This window comes from Macrobrachium nipponense, chromosome 3 (genome assembly GCF_015104395.2).
Source record: "Macrobrachium nipponense isolate FS-2020 chromosome 3, ASM1510439v2, whole genome shotgun sequence".
Lineage (NCBI taxonomy): Eukaryota > Metazoa > Arthropoda > Malacostraca > Decapoda > Palaemonidae > Macrobrachium > Macrobrachium nipponense.
The window spans coordinates 100,565,241-100,581,711 of NC_087202.1; the positions used below are offsets into that span (position 1 = coordinate 100,565,241).

The 16,471-nt window shown below is 38.0% G+C and overlaps 1 protein-coding gene across 1 annotated transcript in view; it reads left to right on the top strand.

Annotated features, from left to right (window-relative positions):
* Positions 1–16,471, top strand: part of LOC135221917 (putative neural-cadherin 2) — a 267,766-nt gene that overhangs the window by 181,929 nt on the left and 69,366 nt on the right. Inside the window, 4 exon segments of the mRNA XM_064259941.1 lie at positions 9,460–9,624; positions 10,553–10,690; positions 10,939–12,972; positions 12,975–13,281. Of these exon segments, the coding sequence (XP_064116011.1) occupies positions 9,460–9,624; positions 10,553–10,690; positions 10,939–12,972; positions 12,975–13,281 (2,644 nt within the window).

Below are 16,471 nucleotides of genomic sequence, written 5' to 3' on the forward strand. Positions count from 1 at the left end.
GATAGCTCTTGTAGCGTGATGTTCCAATGTTATTGTGAATATATTAACTATATATATATAATATTACTATATATATTATATTATATATTATATATATATATTCATTTTATATATATATATATATATATATATATATATATGTATATATAAATAGCCTTGAAAATGCAACTTGGAATTAGTCGCGAAACGTCGGCACTGAAATAAACTGTTAAAGGATGAGGATGCCTTTCCCTACTACGTCCTTCTTGATATATCTTCTTTGATATATATATATATATATATATATATATATATATATATATATATATATATATATATATATATATGTGTGTGTGTGTGTGTGTGTGTGTGTGTGTGTGTAAATTTCTGACTCACCTCAGGATCGAACCCAAGTCTTCCACATTAAAAGGCAAAGGCGCTGCCAAATGAACCACTTAAGTCATAAGAGAAGTTGGAACTCAAGCACCACTGTGCCTAAAGATTTTAGCTGGATAGGCTATTATCTGCTTCATGAAATGAATTTCTGACTCACATGAGGATCGAACCCAGGTCTTCCATGTGAAAGGCAAGGGCGCTGCCAAGCAAACCAAATGAATCAAAAGTCATTGGTATGCGAGACAAGTAGCCTGCCCAGGTAAAAGCAATAAGCATAGTTGCCGTCACGTATTTCACGACGCTTCGTGGTGAGGTAAGGTTGAGGAGGTATCCTGCAACTCTGCAAAGTCGCAGCTAATGCCCTGGTGTATAGTAAACACGAAGCTCTTGGCAACCCTGCGGCTGGAGAACAAATAGTAGTCGCTAAACAGTCAAAGCAAGTTTACCAAATGAGAGTAATGCCAATTAAGTCATTTTTTCTGTGCATGAAGTTTGAGACAATATACTCTTATAGTTAAAGAAAAAAATACCTTTCTATCGTGACTTGAATACTTTCATCTCTCTCTCTCTCTCTCTCTCTCTCTCTCTCTCTCTCTCTCTCTCTGCATAACTTTTTTGGAATAAGTGTATTCTTTTCTACCATTGTTTTATTGACGCATGTCGTTATGTCATCCCTAATATGGTATGGGTTTAACCTATACTTTGACAAAGGTGGATTCATACCGGGTTAATAATACCCGCTTTGCTTTACGGCCTTTACATATTTCTGTGGGAAAGACAGGTCCACATCCGTTATTTTTAACACTTTCTTGATTTTAATTAATCCTTTTATTGGAAGATATCCTGTAGAGTTCAAGCAGTATAATAAATTGTATTGTTTCTTTCTTGACTCAACGTCAAGCACACAGACATCCATTTATATATATATATATATATATATATATATATATATATATATATATATATTATATGTATATTATTAATATATATACAGATATATATATATATATATAATATATATATATATATATATATATATTATATATATATATTTTATATATATATACATATATATACTATATATAAGCGAATACCATAGGAAAATGATAGGCAGAAATCCAAGCGCTTTGTCTTAGTAAAGACGAAAGTGCTTGGATTTCTGCCTGTCATTTTCCTGTGGTATTCGTTTATTTAATGAAGTCACGTGCATCTACCGTGATTTTTTTAATTATATATAGATATATATAGACAGAAATATTCGCGAAAATGGTATCAATATGGCTGAGCACAAAAGGAAATAATTCGATACCAAATGAAAATGACCATACAAATCAGTACTTAGTCTAGCCTCCATGATCATCAGTTATACAATCTGTAGCCCTTTGGGTTGAGAAGCCACACTCGGCCAAGGCAGAGCGTCGATATCTCTGTTCTTCAAACCACTATTTTACAGTATTGGTTTGGTGAACAGTACAGTTGTCAAATATATAAACAATGCGCTCTTGGTACGGGAGGGCATATGGACGTACTGTTGGAAACATCACCTTCTCCAATATTTCTAGATATTTCTCGCTGGTGAACCTGCCATCTATCATAGTTAGCTGTCCCATACCGTAGAGGGGAATCTATCTTTAAAAGTTATACAATACCCCCTCTACTCACGCAGCGACAGCTTTGTGTAGTGCTCCTGAACTTGAAATGTCATCAATAAAGACGCCATCAAAGGTGTCTAACGCTCATGATACTAAGGAGACTGTGCCATCTGTGGCTGGATCCTCCTCCATGGATGCAGCGCTATCGAGGACATTAAAACGGAAGGCGGTCATAAATAATCAGAGTCATCCTGGAAAAAAGTAGAAGCAAGGCAGTAAAGTAAAATCACTTAAGAGGGCTCCAGCTTAATGGCCTCAAAATCTAAGTAAAATTCATGCATTTTCGACAGTGAAACTGTCAGTGATTCAAGGGTAAATGGTGAAGAACTCAGGTTGCTCATATCAGAAGTGTCTCCTGTTTGTAAAGCTGTGCAAGAGTTTGAAAAAAATTTTCGGGAATATTATGTTCTCGCTGAAGTTTATTGAGAATCGCGTTTTCGGAAAGAAATCTTTATTATTATTTTTTTTTTTTTTTTTGCTCTATCACAGTCCTCCAATTCGACTGGGTGGTATTTATAGTGTGGGGTTCCGGGTTTGCATCCTGCCTCCTTAGGAGTCCATCACTTTTCTTACTATGTGTGCCGTTTCTAGGATCACACTCTTCTGCATGAGTCCTGGAGCTACTTCAGCCTCTAGTTTTTCTAGATTCCTTTTCAGGGATCTTGGGCTCGTGCCTAGTGCTCCTATGATTATGGGTACGATTTCCATTGGCATATCCCATATCCTTCTTATTTCTATTTTCAGATCTTTATACTTATCCATTTTTTCCCCCTATTCCTCTTCAACTCTGGTGTCCCATGGTATTGCGACATCAATGAGTGATACTTTCTTCTTGACTTTGTCAATCAACGTCACGTCTGGTCTGTTTGCACGTATCACCCTATCCGTTCTATGATACCATAGGTCCCAGAGGATCTTTGGCGTGATCATTTTCTATCACTCCCTCAGGTTGGTGCTCGTACCACTTATTACTGCAAGGTAGCTGATGTTTCTTGCACAGGCTCCAGTGGAGGGCTTTTGCCACTAAATCATGCTCTTTTTGTACTGGTTCTGTGCAAGTGCCGGGCATTCGCTTGCTATGTGGTTTATGGTTTCATTTTTCGTATTGCACTTCCTACATATGGGAGAGATGTTATTTCCGTCTATCGTTCTTTGAACATATCTGGTTCTTAGGGCCTGATCTTGTGCCGCTGTTATCATTCCTTCAGTTTCCTTCTTTAGCTCTCCCCTCTGTAGCCATTGCCATGTGTCATCGCTGGCTAGTTCTTTAGTCTATCTCATGTATTGTCCGTGCATTGGTTTGTTGTGCCAGTCCTCTGTTCTGTCTGTCATTCTCCTGTCTCTGTATATTTGTGGGTCTTCGTCTACTTTTATTAGTCCTTCTTCCCATGCACTCTTTAGCCACTCGTCTTCACTGGTTTTCAGATATTGCCCCATTGCTCTGTTTCTCGATGTTGACGCAGTCCTCTATACTTAGTAGTCCTCTCCCTCCTTCCTTTCGTGTTATGTATAGTCTGTCCGTATTTGCTCTTGGGTGTAGTGCTTTGTGTATTGTCATATGTTTCCTGGTTTTTCTGATCTCATGCCTCGGAGTTCTGCCTTCGTCCATTCCACTATTCCTGCGCTGTATCTGATTACTGGCACTGCCCATATGTTTATGGCTTTTATCATATTTCCGGCGTTGAGTTTTGACTTGAGTATCGCCTTGAGTCTCAGCATATATTCTTTCCTGATCGTGTCCTTCATCTCTTGGTGTTTTATATCCCCTCCTTCCATTATTCCAGGTATTTGTATCCTGTCTCATCTATGTGTTTGATGTTGCTCCCATCTGGTAGCTTTATCCCTTCAGTTCTCGTTACTTTGCCTTTTTGTATGTTGACTAAGGCGCATTTTTCTATTCCAAACTCCATCCTGATGTCCCCAGATACAATCCTTACAGTCTGGATTAGGGTATCTATTTCCTTGATGCTCTTACCATACAGCTTGATGTCGTCCATGAACATCAGATGGTTGATTCTGTTTCCTCTTTTCTTGAGTTGGTACCCGGCATCCATCTTCTGTAGTACTTTTGTCATGGGAATCATGGCTACTACGAAGAGTAGTGGGGACAGTGAGTCGCCCTGGAAGATCCCTCTCCTGATATTATTATTATTATTATTATTATTATTATTATTATTATTATTATTATTATTATTATTTTGTTGTTATCTATCTATCTTATCTATCAATTTATCTATCTATCTATCTCATCTATATATATATATATATATATATATATATAATATATATATATATATATCTATATAAGTCATATTACATTACCGTGATTCATATACATATATCGAGCTATAAATGTCCTTTAATATCTAATTTGCTCTACCTCGGTATTAATATATTTTCATATATGTTTAACCGAAGGGGAATTTTCTAGATGATAATAGAACTGTCGGCCGACGGGCACGAACCATCGACATCTTCAATTCCAAGACTGGCAGTGAAGCCTTAGCCCACCCTGCCACCGCAAGAGGATATAAGTTTATGCCGCCTCCCATCTCAAATACCTGTCGCACTTCAGGTATTTGTAGTTTTGGAGACTGCATCAAACCCACCTCATCCTCGGTAGCGTTGTAGGGTTTTTGACCGCACGTAGCCATTATATAAGTCATATGACATACCGTGATTCATATACATATATCGAGCTACAAATGTCCTTTAATATCTAATTCACTCTACCTCGGAATAATATATTTCATATATGTTTAACCGAAGGGGAATGGGAATTTTCTAGACAATAGAATTGGCCGGCCGACGGGCACGAACCTTCGACATCTTCAATTCCAGGACTGGCAGTGAAGCCTTAGCCCACCCCGCCACTGCAAGAGGATATAAGTTTATGCCGCCTCCCATCTCAAATACCTGTCGCACTTCAGGTATTTGTAGTTTTGGAGACTGCATCAAACCACCTCGTCCTCGGTAGCGTTGTAGTGCTTTTGTCCGCACGTAGCCATTATATAAGTCATATCACATTACCGTGATTCATATACATATATCGATCTACAAATGTCCTTTAATATCTAATTCGCTCTACCTCGGAATTAATATATTTTCATATATGTTTAACCAAAGGGGAATTTTCTAGACGATAATAGAATTGCCGGCTGACGGGCACGAACCATCGACATCTTCAATTCCAGGACTGGCAGTGAAGCCATTAGCCCACCCCGCCACTGCAAGAGGATATAAGTTTATGCTGCCTCCCATCTCAAATACCTGTCGCACTTCAGGTATTTGTAGTTTTGGAGACTGCATCATACCCACCTCGTCCTCAGCAGCGTTGTAGTGCTTTTGCCCGCACGTAGCCTTTATATAAGTCATATCACATTACCGTGATTCGTATATATATATCGAGCTACAAATGTCCTTTAATATCTAATTTGCTTTACCTCGGAATTAATATATTTTCATATATGTTTAACCAAAGGGGAATTTTCTAGATGATAATAGAATGGCTACGTGCGGGCAAAAGCACTACAACGCTACCGAGGACAAGGTGGGTTTGATGTAGTCTCCAAAACTACAAATACCTGGTTATCAAGATCAGTTCATCATGGAGGAGTAAGACTGGTTGTAGGAGCAATTGAATCCTCCCACTGAGAGCCTGCCAGTACACGCTAGTGAGATGACTCTAGATCTTCATTACCATCGTCGGCTGGTTCAGAGCTGGTACAAATTTCAGAGGCTCTCTTATGCCTTAAATAGGATTTGTATCAGAAAGTAAAGTGAGATTGCTACAAATGGGGGAATCTGAGAAGGTAAACATTAGCCTAGCCTGTGTAAATATTATGATGATGATAAAGTGCGTTAATAATACAGCATAAATGAAATTAGTAAGTAATATATCAGTTCCTTTAAATATAGCTGTAATAGCAAATGGATACTTTGAGTGTAACACCCAGGCTTGGCCAATGGTTCACACACATATTGTAACTTGTGTATAGTAATACAATATAGCAATAACAGATAAGAAACTTCTTTATGGAAATACATAAATTGAGATAAAACCATGGTTGGCTTTGGTAGACAAAAATAGAATACCTGCCTACCGAAATGGGTGTCAATAACTAGAGAGAGAGAGAGAGAGAGAGAGAGAGAGAGAGAGAGAGAGAGAGAGAGAAGGGATTGTATTTTCTCAGTGTATTTATGCACTATATTATTCCTCTAGCATAAATTTGTAGTTCACAGTGTGATAGTTTCTGTTTATTAGCATACTGAGAGTTTACAGGTTTGCGGTATTGACAAAGTTAAGTAAAGGTAAGCTTACACTAGGCTTCACAGCATGCTACATGCATAAGACTCATCACCAACGCCTCCTGAATTCTTGTTAGCCTCGCTTACTGGACTGCTCATCAAGAGTCACGCCGCACCACTAACTCATCAAGGCAAGCTTGATGGCTGAAGCCTGACCTAGACAATCCACCGACGACTGTCAGCCAGTTCTAATTATACTGTAATTGCCATGGAATGGAAGTGAGAAGAGATCCATTGTTTGATTGAGTATTATCAGCATCAACCATGTTCATGGAATGTAAAATTAACATTATATAAAAATAGAGATGTACGTGGCTGTCAGGAAAAAACTCGCCATTAGTAAGGAAGGGTATGGAGTTGACAAGGAGCACCCCTAGATTTTTACTTGCTCTTATCTGGACTTCTTCCGTACTCCAGATCACCCAGAGATTACCTGTGTATATATATATATATATATATATATATATATATAATATATTATATATATATATATATTATATATATATATATATATAGGAAAATGTTATTTATTGATGTATAGTAGCATTTATCGGACGAATTTTTTTACATTAAGGCTGATTCCTGCATTGACTCAATTCTGTCATGGTGGTCCCTTTCCCTTTCAAGAGACGCCGTCGCCAAAGAATAATACGAAAGATAATTCTGTTCGTTTTCGGCGTTCGAAAAAGACGGGACGAAATTGACATACGGTCAGAATCGCGCCACATTAAACGTCGAATCATTATTCTCGAAGAATTCTCGCACGAACTGCAAAAGTTGGCAGGCAAAACTTCACCAGTGTATACTTTAATTTCATGAATTTCCTCAGCGTTTATTTCTCTTCGTGGTATTGCAGATTCTTCAGAACTTTGGAAACCAAATTTATATGATTTCCCAATGAAGCAAAGGAAAGTGACTTTGCGCAGTAAGACGTAAAACATTTCTTTTATAAAGATTCTTTTATGGCATGGATCATCTATGGCTTGCAACTTAGCCCGACTTGATTTTGAAAGGGATTGGGGCCACATCTTTATGCCAAACATTTCTATCTAGTTACTTATTTATCTCTCTCTCTCTCTCTCTCTCTCTCTCTCTCTCTCTCTCTCTCTCTCTCTCTCTCTCTCTCTCTCTGATTAATATATATATATATATATATATATATATATATATATATATATATATATATATATATATATATATATATATATATATATATTAATCAGGCTTTAAGAAATTCCTGAAATGGATCATTTAATTGTATTATCATTTGAGCCAAGAAAGAATTCCATAAAGCTTAACAAGTACGAAAATATGAGCAAGATAGTAGAATAAAAATCTACCATCAACCTAAAGATTTAATCAATGCTTTTTCTATCATAAACCTGTCTTCCCTTTGAAAGTACAGAGTTTGCGCTTGTGTGTTAGTGGCAGTTGCATGTTTGTGCTATGTACACTATTCTAGGAATATTCAGATTCAAAATGATTTCTTTCCCTTTGGGAAAATGAGTTTTCTCAGTAGACATGACCGAGGTCATGATAGAAGATAAATTATACTGAACAATTATTTCATGTTGTATTTTGTCACATTCTGTAATATTTCTTTAATAGAATTTTTTGGTCATTATGTGTCCGCTGCCCTTAAGATATTGCATTTCATCATAAGTAATAACTGGTGATATACTAAATATCGAAGATTGCTTCTAGAGAAGAACTTTTCTGAAGTTGTTATGTAACGTATTTGTCAATAGAAGTCATTCTGATTATTTCCAATTTTTCACAAACAGAGCTACAGCACTTTTTGTGTAGATTGCAATTGTAGTTACAGTGGGAAGTCCTGCATCTTCACAGACAGCATACAAAATGTCACAAAACTGTGGAATTATGAGAGAAAATATCGAGAAATAAATTACTCTGATCCTTCGTAAAGAAAGCTTTGAAAGTGTATATCCTTTAGTTATTCTTTTGGCACATATTGATGTTAACACTGTGCATTTTGCTTGATTTTTTTCCACTTCTTATATATTTTCCTTCAAATATAAAAATATTTTAGAAACTATATAATGATTGATAAGAAAATCAAACTGACATACAGGGCGCGCAGATCACATTTTAAATGGAATAAAGAATCTCACTTCAGTCATATATTACTGCTTTCTTTCACTCCAATTCTCTATATTTTTTCCCGAGATATTGAATGGAAGGGGGAATAGGTCAGAAAATAATTAGTTTTTCATTCAGTGGTTAATGAACTGATTAAGAAAAGCTTTTCATGCTCATCTTTCAATTATTCCAATCTAAAATAGCCTCTGTTCTTATCAGAGGAGCATCTGGGAAACAAAAACACATGGGAGTACACTCGTGCGCGCCCGCACGCACACACACACACACACACACACACACATATATATATATATATATATATATATATATATATATAATATATATATATATATACACACACATATATATATTATAATATTTTATAATATATATTATAATAATATATATATTATTAAATATTACACAACCTAAATATAAGTCTACTGGTCATTTTTACCAGATACATATGTAATTGTAATAGCCACAATGCCTTCTTAACTTCTCAAATACTTTGCTCTTTTTTTGGATACGCTTGTCACTACAAAGCCTTGAGATCCAGCTTTTAAAGAAATATGAAGACATCATGATGACCGGGAGCGGGAAACGAACCCGCGATACCATAATCACGACGAGGTCACCTCGCCGAAAACTGGAACTCTGCTGAAAATGACTCGAAAGGAGGTACTAGAAAGGTTTCAGGTCACCTCGGCGTGATTATGGTATCGTGGGATCGTTTCCCGCTACCGGACATCATGATTTCTTCATATTTCTTTGAAAGTTGGATCTCAAGGCTTTGTAGTGACAAGCATATCCAAAAAAGAGCAAAGAATTTGAGAAGTTAAAAGGGGATTGTGGCTCTTACAATTACACTCACACACGCACGCACACACGCAATAATATATATATGATATATATATATATAATATATATATATTATATATACATAGAGATAGAGAGGAGAGGGGAAGAGAAAGGAAGGAGAAAGGTCCCCTACTTCTTATACTTCTTTGAAACTCCATTCCAGCACGAACTGGTAGTATCTGGCGAGGGGGGAGGCCAGGTGGTCCACACGATCGTCCAGGTGGCTGTGGCGGACGTGAATGACAATCCGCCCGTCTTCGCTGATCCCGATCCCTACGTCACCATCATCGAGGAGGACGACAGGCACCTCCCAACTACCCTTATCAAGGTCATTTTTCATCTATATTGTGCATTTTTCTATTTATAATTTTATAATGAATCCTTTGATACTTCCCTTTTTTCCTGCAAATTCCATTTTTTGCAGATTTGATGGATTTGTAGAAAATCGTTATTCTTTTTTATATTTCACCCGCCTTTTTGTAAACTTGATTTGAAATAAATTTTTTTTTTTAGGCTTATAACCTGAAACACCAAATTTGTAGTTATTATGGTAGGATTGATAATATTAATGCTATACTTTCCAAGCTTAGATTATGTGACCAAATCTACAGGCGTATATATATATATATATATACGTATACATATATTATATATATATATATATATATATATATATATATTAATATACACGTATATATAAATAAATATATATATATATATACATATATATATATATATATTATATATATATATATATATATATATATATATATATATATTTATATATATATTTTTTTTTTTTTTTTTTTTTTTTTTTTTTTTTTAAACTTTCAGTGGGTCTTCCCTCCTTAATGAATAAAGTGTACCTGAACCTTTGTAAGACCCGAATGTGTTTACAGCAACACGAGGAAGTTTTAGTCTTGCGAACATATCTCGAATAGATGGCTTAGTTATTTCTACATTAAATAATTGGATGGTCTTCGATTGCTCATCACGTTAATGAGAAGTTTTTAGGAGTTCGGAGAGTTAAAATGGGAAATTGATCCTTATGACAAGCACGAGAGGAAGCATTTTATTAAGAGGGAGAAGGACTAACATTCCAGTAATATCCAGTGATATCTTGAGTAGAGTGACTGATAACTGATGTGGAAAAATAAGTGTTCTGTGATTTATTTTTGTCTTCTTGAGTATATTTTCTTTATTTCTATGAAGCCCTCAGTCACTGGGGTCTGTATTCGATTTCCGTTTCATTTCAGGTTGAGGCCAGTGACCCAGACCTGTCGGACGAATCTGGCCTTTTATACACCTTACGAGGAGATGGGGTTGATGGTTATTCACCAGAAGACGCCTTCTTCAAGATAAATCCTCGTACGGGAGACCTTATGCAGTTGAGGGTGGGTGGAATCAAGAATTAAGCATTCCTATCCCTTTAACTTATTACCCTTTATCTACAATTTTCGCCTGTTTCTCTAATAGATTCATATGAAGATTAAGGTGTTCATATATTAATAAGTAATATGAATGACTTGTTTTATAATATGTTGTATTTGTCTTGACAAGACCATACCATGTAAAATGCTTATTTTTTATGAAAATCGTTTGAATATTTTATTTTTTATAAAATATTACTCTTGTTTAATAGGCCCTCGACCGTGATCCACCAAATGGGAAAAGAATATGGAAACTGAGAGTCAAAGTCCAGGATGGTCAGGAACCATGGAAAGCTGGAAATCGAATCAAAGGAACGAAAAACACTTCAGTGAACAAGAGCGATCGCTTGCCATCGTGGGACTATGAAAATGGGTTTCAAAATGACCAGCCGATTGAAAATACTCTTGGAAGAGGCGATGAAGTAACTAAACATAACAGAAACAGTGGTTTTAAATTGGAAAGTTCCAAAGTTCGAGAAGATGAAGTCAGGAACAGACTGTGGGAGGCAAAAGGTAATGGGTATGATCGGCTTGTATCAAGTGCAAGAAAACACGCGTGGGCGCGAGAAAGAAACCGTAAATATAAAGCAAGGCCATTCTTTTGGACACAGTCGAATGACCGGCAAAACTTGTACACACAGCATTCTTGGAAATTAAAAGACATCAGTTATAAAGAGACCAAACAGCTATCCTGGAATGACCAAGCTAGGTTTGGTATTCCCAAGTCTGTATACAATTACAAGAATGAGGAACACTCACATAAAAAAAGCGGGGAACTCTCTAAGAGAATAAAAAACGAAAAAAATATAGATAACTGGGTCAGTAGATCTGAACCCAAAGTAAAAGAGAGTGAAGAACTGGATAAAGTAACAGAATCGACTTTCAGTAGCAGGAGATCCAATGCTGATGATCATACTTGGCATGTTAATCGGCTAAGAGAAAGCCTTAGTGAGTCAACTAACAGAAGAACACAAGATGGGCATAGAGCAGTAGTTGAAAATACAAAACGAGGAAGAGGTTTAGAAAAAGAACAACGAATGAAGGACAGAATTTCACTCAGGAAATCAAGGTCTGGAGAGTTTTTAGTCTTATATCCTGACACTTCAAGTGTAAAAGGACACATTCTTGAACAGAACAGTGAATCCTCGAATTCTAGATTAATAACTTTTGCAGCTGTCAAAAACCAGAACACAGAGACCAATATTAAAGGAAATGTGAAAAAGTTTAGGGTAAGTGATAGCATAGGTCAGCATCCAAATTTTAAATCTGACAAGGTTTTCCAAAAAGGTGACAGTATCTGCAAAAGTCAGATTTCCACGTGTGGCTTGATTCCTGAAGCGAATGGTGTGAAACAAATCAGAAAGAACAGCCAGTCCTCATGGCGTAACAGTCTTAAGGCAAGAATTAAATTCAGAAATGAAGCAAAACTTCATAAAATTGAGAGCAATACCGATGATCCACCTGGCTACCTTATTTCTCTTGACAAATTCAAGAATCCACATACTTCGACCTCTGATTGGGAAGACATCGAAGGTTCTGCTGAAGGACAGTTGAGACAAGAACCCCATTTTGTCAAAAAGGCAAAGAGGTCTCCTGATGGGGTATTGGAAACAAAACGCAAAGGCAGTAACATTTTATATGAAAGCCCCTCCGTCATTCAAGAGTCCATAGAAACTAAAAGTACAGTGCATAATTTGGAAAGTATACAAGAATCCGAGGACCAATTTAGATCTGATAATTTGAATGACATTAAGGAAAAGAAAACTGAAAGCCTCCCCGGCTACTCTGGAAAATCTATAGAAGCCAGCTCTTCGATGTTAGTCTCGTTAAGTAATGTCACCAAAAAACCCTCTGCATCTCTATTCCTTCAGAGTAAAATTGAATCTGCAAGAAAAGGAGTCATTGCTAACAATAGCCTGGATTCAGCATATGTCAGTGCAAATTCGTCTAAATTAGATAAATTCTCTCATAATCTTAAGTCAAACTTCTCAAAAACCACAGCATCACTAAAGCTACTTGAACCGCAAATGGACGGTTTTACTCTCAGAGATTCTAGCGATGTATTATCAAAGAAAACGAGTAAATACCCAAACAATGAATACTCGAGTTCTATAGGTCAGACCCCAAACACTAACCATTTGTTAACATCAAGTGAAGTGAGAAATGTTTCCTTATCCATGACTAAAAGCCGCCTCCCTGCTTTTGTCGCTAGAAATCGACAGATCAGATCAAGCACTCAAAGTTACAAGTCAGGTGTCAGAAAGCAAAAGAGCAATTGGGTTTTGAAGAAACCAAGAGGCAAAGGCTGGCTCTCGAGAGGAGCCAGAGACATCTTAATGGAGTCTTCTTTCAATATGTTGACTTAGATGAGGAAGAATGCTACCAAGCTTCCCAGGTCAGTGGACGGGTGACTGATGAGGCAGGGAATCAGAAGGACAATCCGGTACATGAGGTGGAGATCCTTGTGACAATCGTTGTAAAGGATATTAATGACAACGCGCCTATTTTCCCCAACGTGACGATGTTTGGAGAAGTACGGGAAAATGGGCCAGTGGGTGAGTTGAACAAAATGTCTTTTAAAGTTGTAATTTACACACCATCAACATTGAAAGCACAATTTGTATCTATAAGCGGATGACAAAATACTGACATTTAAAAAATGACTAGTCATCAAGTGGCAGCATTAGATTATGCATTTATCATATATGTGAAACACTTCTCTGCTTTAGTTAAGGTCCAGGGGAAAAAATTATGTTCGTGAAAATATTCTTACTGAAGTTCCTTTATTTTGGTTTCGAAAATAAATAGAACTATTTCAGTAAAATTTAAATTGCTACCAGTATTATAATGTGTGAACTTCATTAAAATTCTTTTTACAACGTAACGAACTTTCTTTATTCTGGATATTCAAAAAGTGTTGTTTAAGAGATGAGGCGAGTGAGAGGCAGTGTCTGTGTACTTACTCATTTATTACTGCAAACTTCTGACAGGACATAAACTTCCGCGAACGGAAAAGTAGTATCTAACATCAGAGCGAGAAAGACATAATTTTACAGTCAGGTGTGTTTTCTCACACCTGGAAAACAGTTAATAATTCTTTGCACAAAATAAGATAAGTTCTCCATTACATACTGTTCGATAGCTTGAAGAGTTGTACATTTACAATAACTTCTGAAAATACTTGGAAAAGACAGCTTCAGCCGATCGTCTCGGCCTTGTGTTTTCTGGTGAAAGTTGGTGATCTTGTTGTGGCAAAGGATGATTGGAGGGCCCAATCAGGGCCTCAAAGTACCCCCTCCCCTACCCACAACTTATGGAGATGAATCGTTGTCTGGAATGTATGCTGGCTTTATTCTGACAATCGTGACCCAGATCATTTTTCCTATTAATGATATCCGGTAGTACTTGTCTCTATGTTGTTGGATGTGGTGCTAGAGTAGGAAAAAGAAAGAGAGGACTGCCATGCATCTATTCTATTGAATGCAAAATTTGTCTGGCCCTATCCTTCCGGGGCGTATGCTTTCTGGCTGGTTCCTATGTTATTTTTGCTGGCATGATGTGTTCTAATACTCTACTGCAGGGGTGGGCAAACTTTTCAGTGCAGGGGCCACATCAAAAATTCACAATTCATAGTATGAAAGGCATTTATTTGAAACTGGAAAACTGCTTTTATTAATTTGTATTTTAAAGTAGTAACTGCACCACATAAAACATATTTGGAAGACAAAATAAGCTTTCACTTTTACAATTACTAACATTTGGTGGGCTGCATAAATTCCTTTGGCGAGGCGTAGTTTGCCCACGCCTGCTATACGGACATTGGGAGGAGTGGGGAGGGGGGCGTTGGTCACTGGTTGTGTTGGATCTTGAAAGACGTTTGCTGGAATTGTTAACAACTGTCTGTTGAGTGCTCTCACTGGTGATGTGTTGAATGCTGAGTGGGGGGAAAGTTATTAATCCCAGTAAAATCCACTGGAACTTTTCTCCATCTTCCGTCTAGACACTTGGCAGTGGGCGCTGCTTTTAGGGTGTGGTGGGACGCTTGTCCGTGCCATTTGCTTCTGGGTTGTAGGCTGTCAAGTGATTTACTTTTGTTCCCAGACTGGTGGTAAGAGAGTTCCAAAAGGAGGATGTGAAGTTAGCAATCACCCTGTTGCTGAGGGTAGGATATTCCCACTGGAGTCACTAAAGGTCTGCGTGGGCGGTGTTGATAGTGTTTCTGTAAGAGGAGTCTGCGATGTTGTTGAAGGACCACTTCAGGTATCTGACTGTGCAGGAGAATTCTGATAGTGCAGACAGTTTGCACTGCTGACATGCCAACCAACAGTCTGCCTTTTTTGTGAAAGCGTGGACCAAGGGCTGATGGTCCATATGCACTGCGAACTGCCGTCCTTCAAGCTTGTTCCGATAATGTCGGATGGCCCAGTGGGCTGCTAGTAAGTCTCTGTTGAACGTGGAGTATCTTTGTTCCACTGGCAATAGCTTTTTGCCGAAGGATCCCAACGGGCAACGACTTTTCCCTGCGTTCTGCCCAAGTACTGTACCCATCGCTGTGCTAGCGGTATCAGTTGTCAGGGTTAGGAAGCTATGGGAGAGGGAAAATGAAGATTACATCAGAAATGAGTGCTTTTTTGGCTAATTGAAAAGCTTTTTCTTGTTTGTCAGACCAAGTCTATGATTATGGTTTTACTTTTAAGCATTAGTTTATAAAGGTGACAATATTTCGGCAAGGTTGGGTATAAAACAAAGGTAGTAGTTTGTCGTTCTGGCAAATTCTTGAAGTGATTTTATGTTCTTTGGGCCTTGGGAAGTTGGTAACCTCTTGATTCTTTGTCGGCAGTGGTTTTATTCCTTTGGAGTTTATTTGATGGCCGAGAAATTCTATTGTGTTATGGGCCCATTTGCATTTATCTTGTTGGACAACTTATCCATTTTCTCTTACTTTCTGTAGGACTTGCCTTATGGCCTTGATGTGTTGTTTGTAGTTGGGATTGAAGTTTAGAATGTCATCAACGTAGACGACAAAACACGGTAATTCTCTGAGGATTTTGTCCATGAGTTGGTGGAAAGTCGCTCCTGGCTGGCACGAACGCCTTGCACGCACCCATGTTGATAAGGAATTGTGTGTTTGATGTCTCATCAGTGATGTGAAAACACGTTGAGCATTTCTGTCTGTACCTGGAAGAAAGACAGGGAGAGGCAGACTCGTTTCCCCTTACGAGGCAACCAGTCTGCTGTCACTGACAGTTAATCATTTGTGCTGTTGCTGCGACCCTCTTGCAAGTTTTCCAATAGCAGGCAGCTGTTCTCCCATTTTCGGGCCTCGCTCCCAAATCTCAAGTAGAAAGAAACATAGGCGCTTTGGATGCTCTTCTTTTTTTATTTTATGTCTATGTTCTCCCTCCTGTAGTCTCAGTAGCGGTGTATGGGAGCGGCGAGGTCCTCTGGGTTGCTGTGTTTGTCTGTCCTGCTTTGATGCCGTGGTTTGAGGGGTGGCTGCTGCTACAGGTGGCTGAGAGGGTTCCAATGCTGTCTCGGCCAGATGCACTACATCAACTGTTCTCAGAAATTCGTTGAGGGGGCATTGTGGTTGTGTTGGGTATTGTGGCGACTGTTTGGTGAGGCAACTTCGTCAGGAGGACTTCTCTCGCCAGATCTAGCGTCGTTTCTGGTTGATCGTCTGCGGCGGGAATTGTTACAGCCACTGTAGTTGTTTGTATACGTGTGACAGCCGCTGGTCTTCTA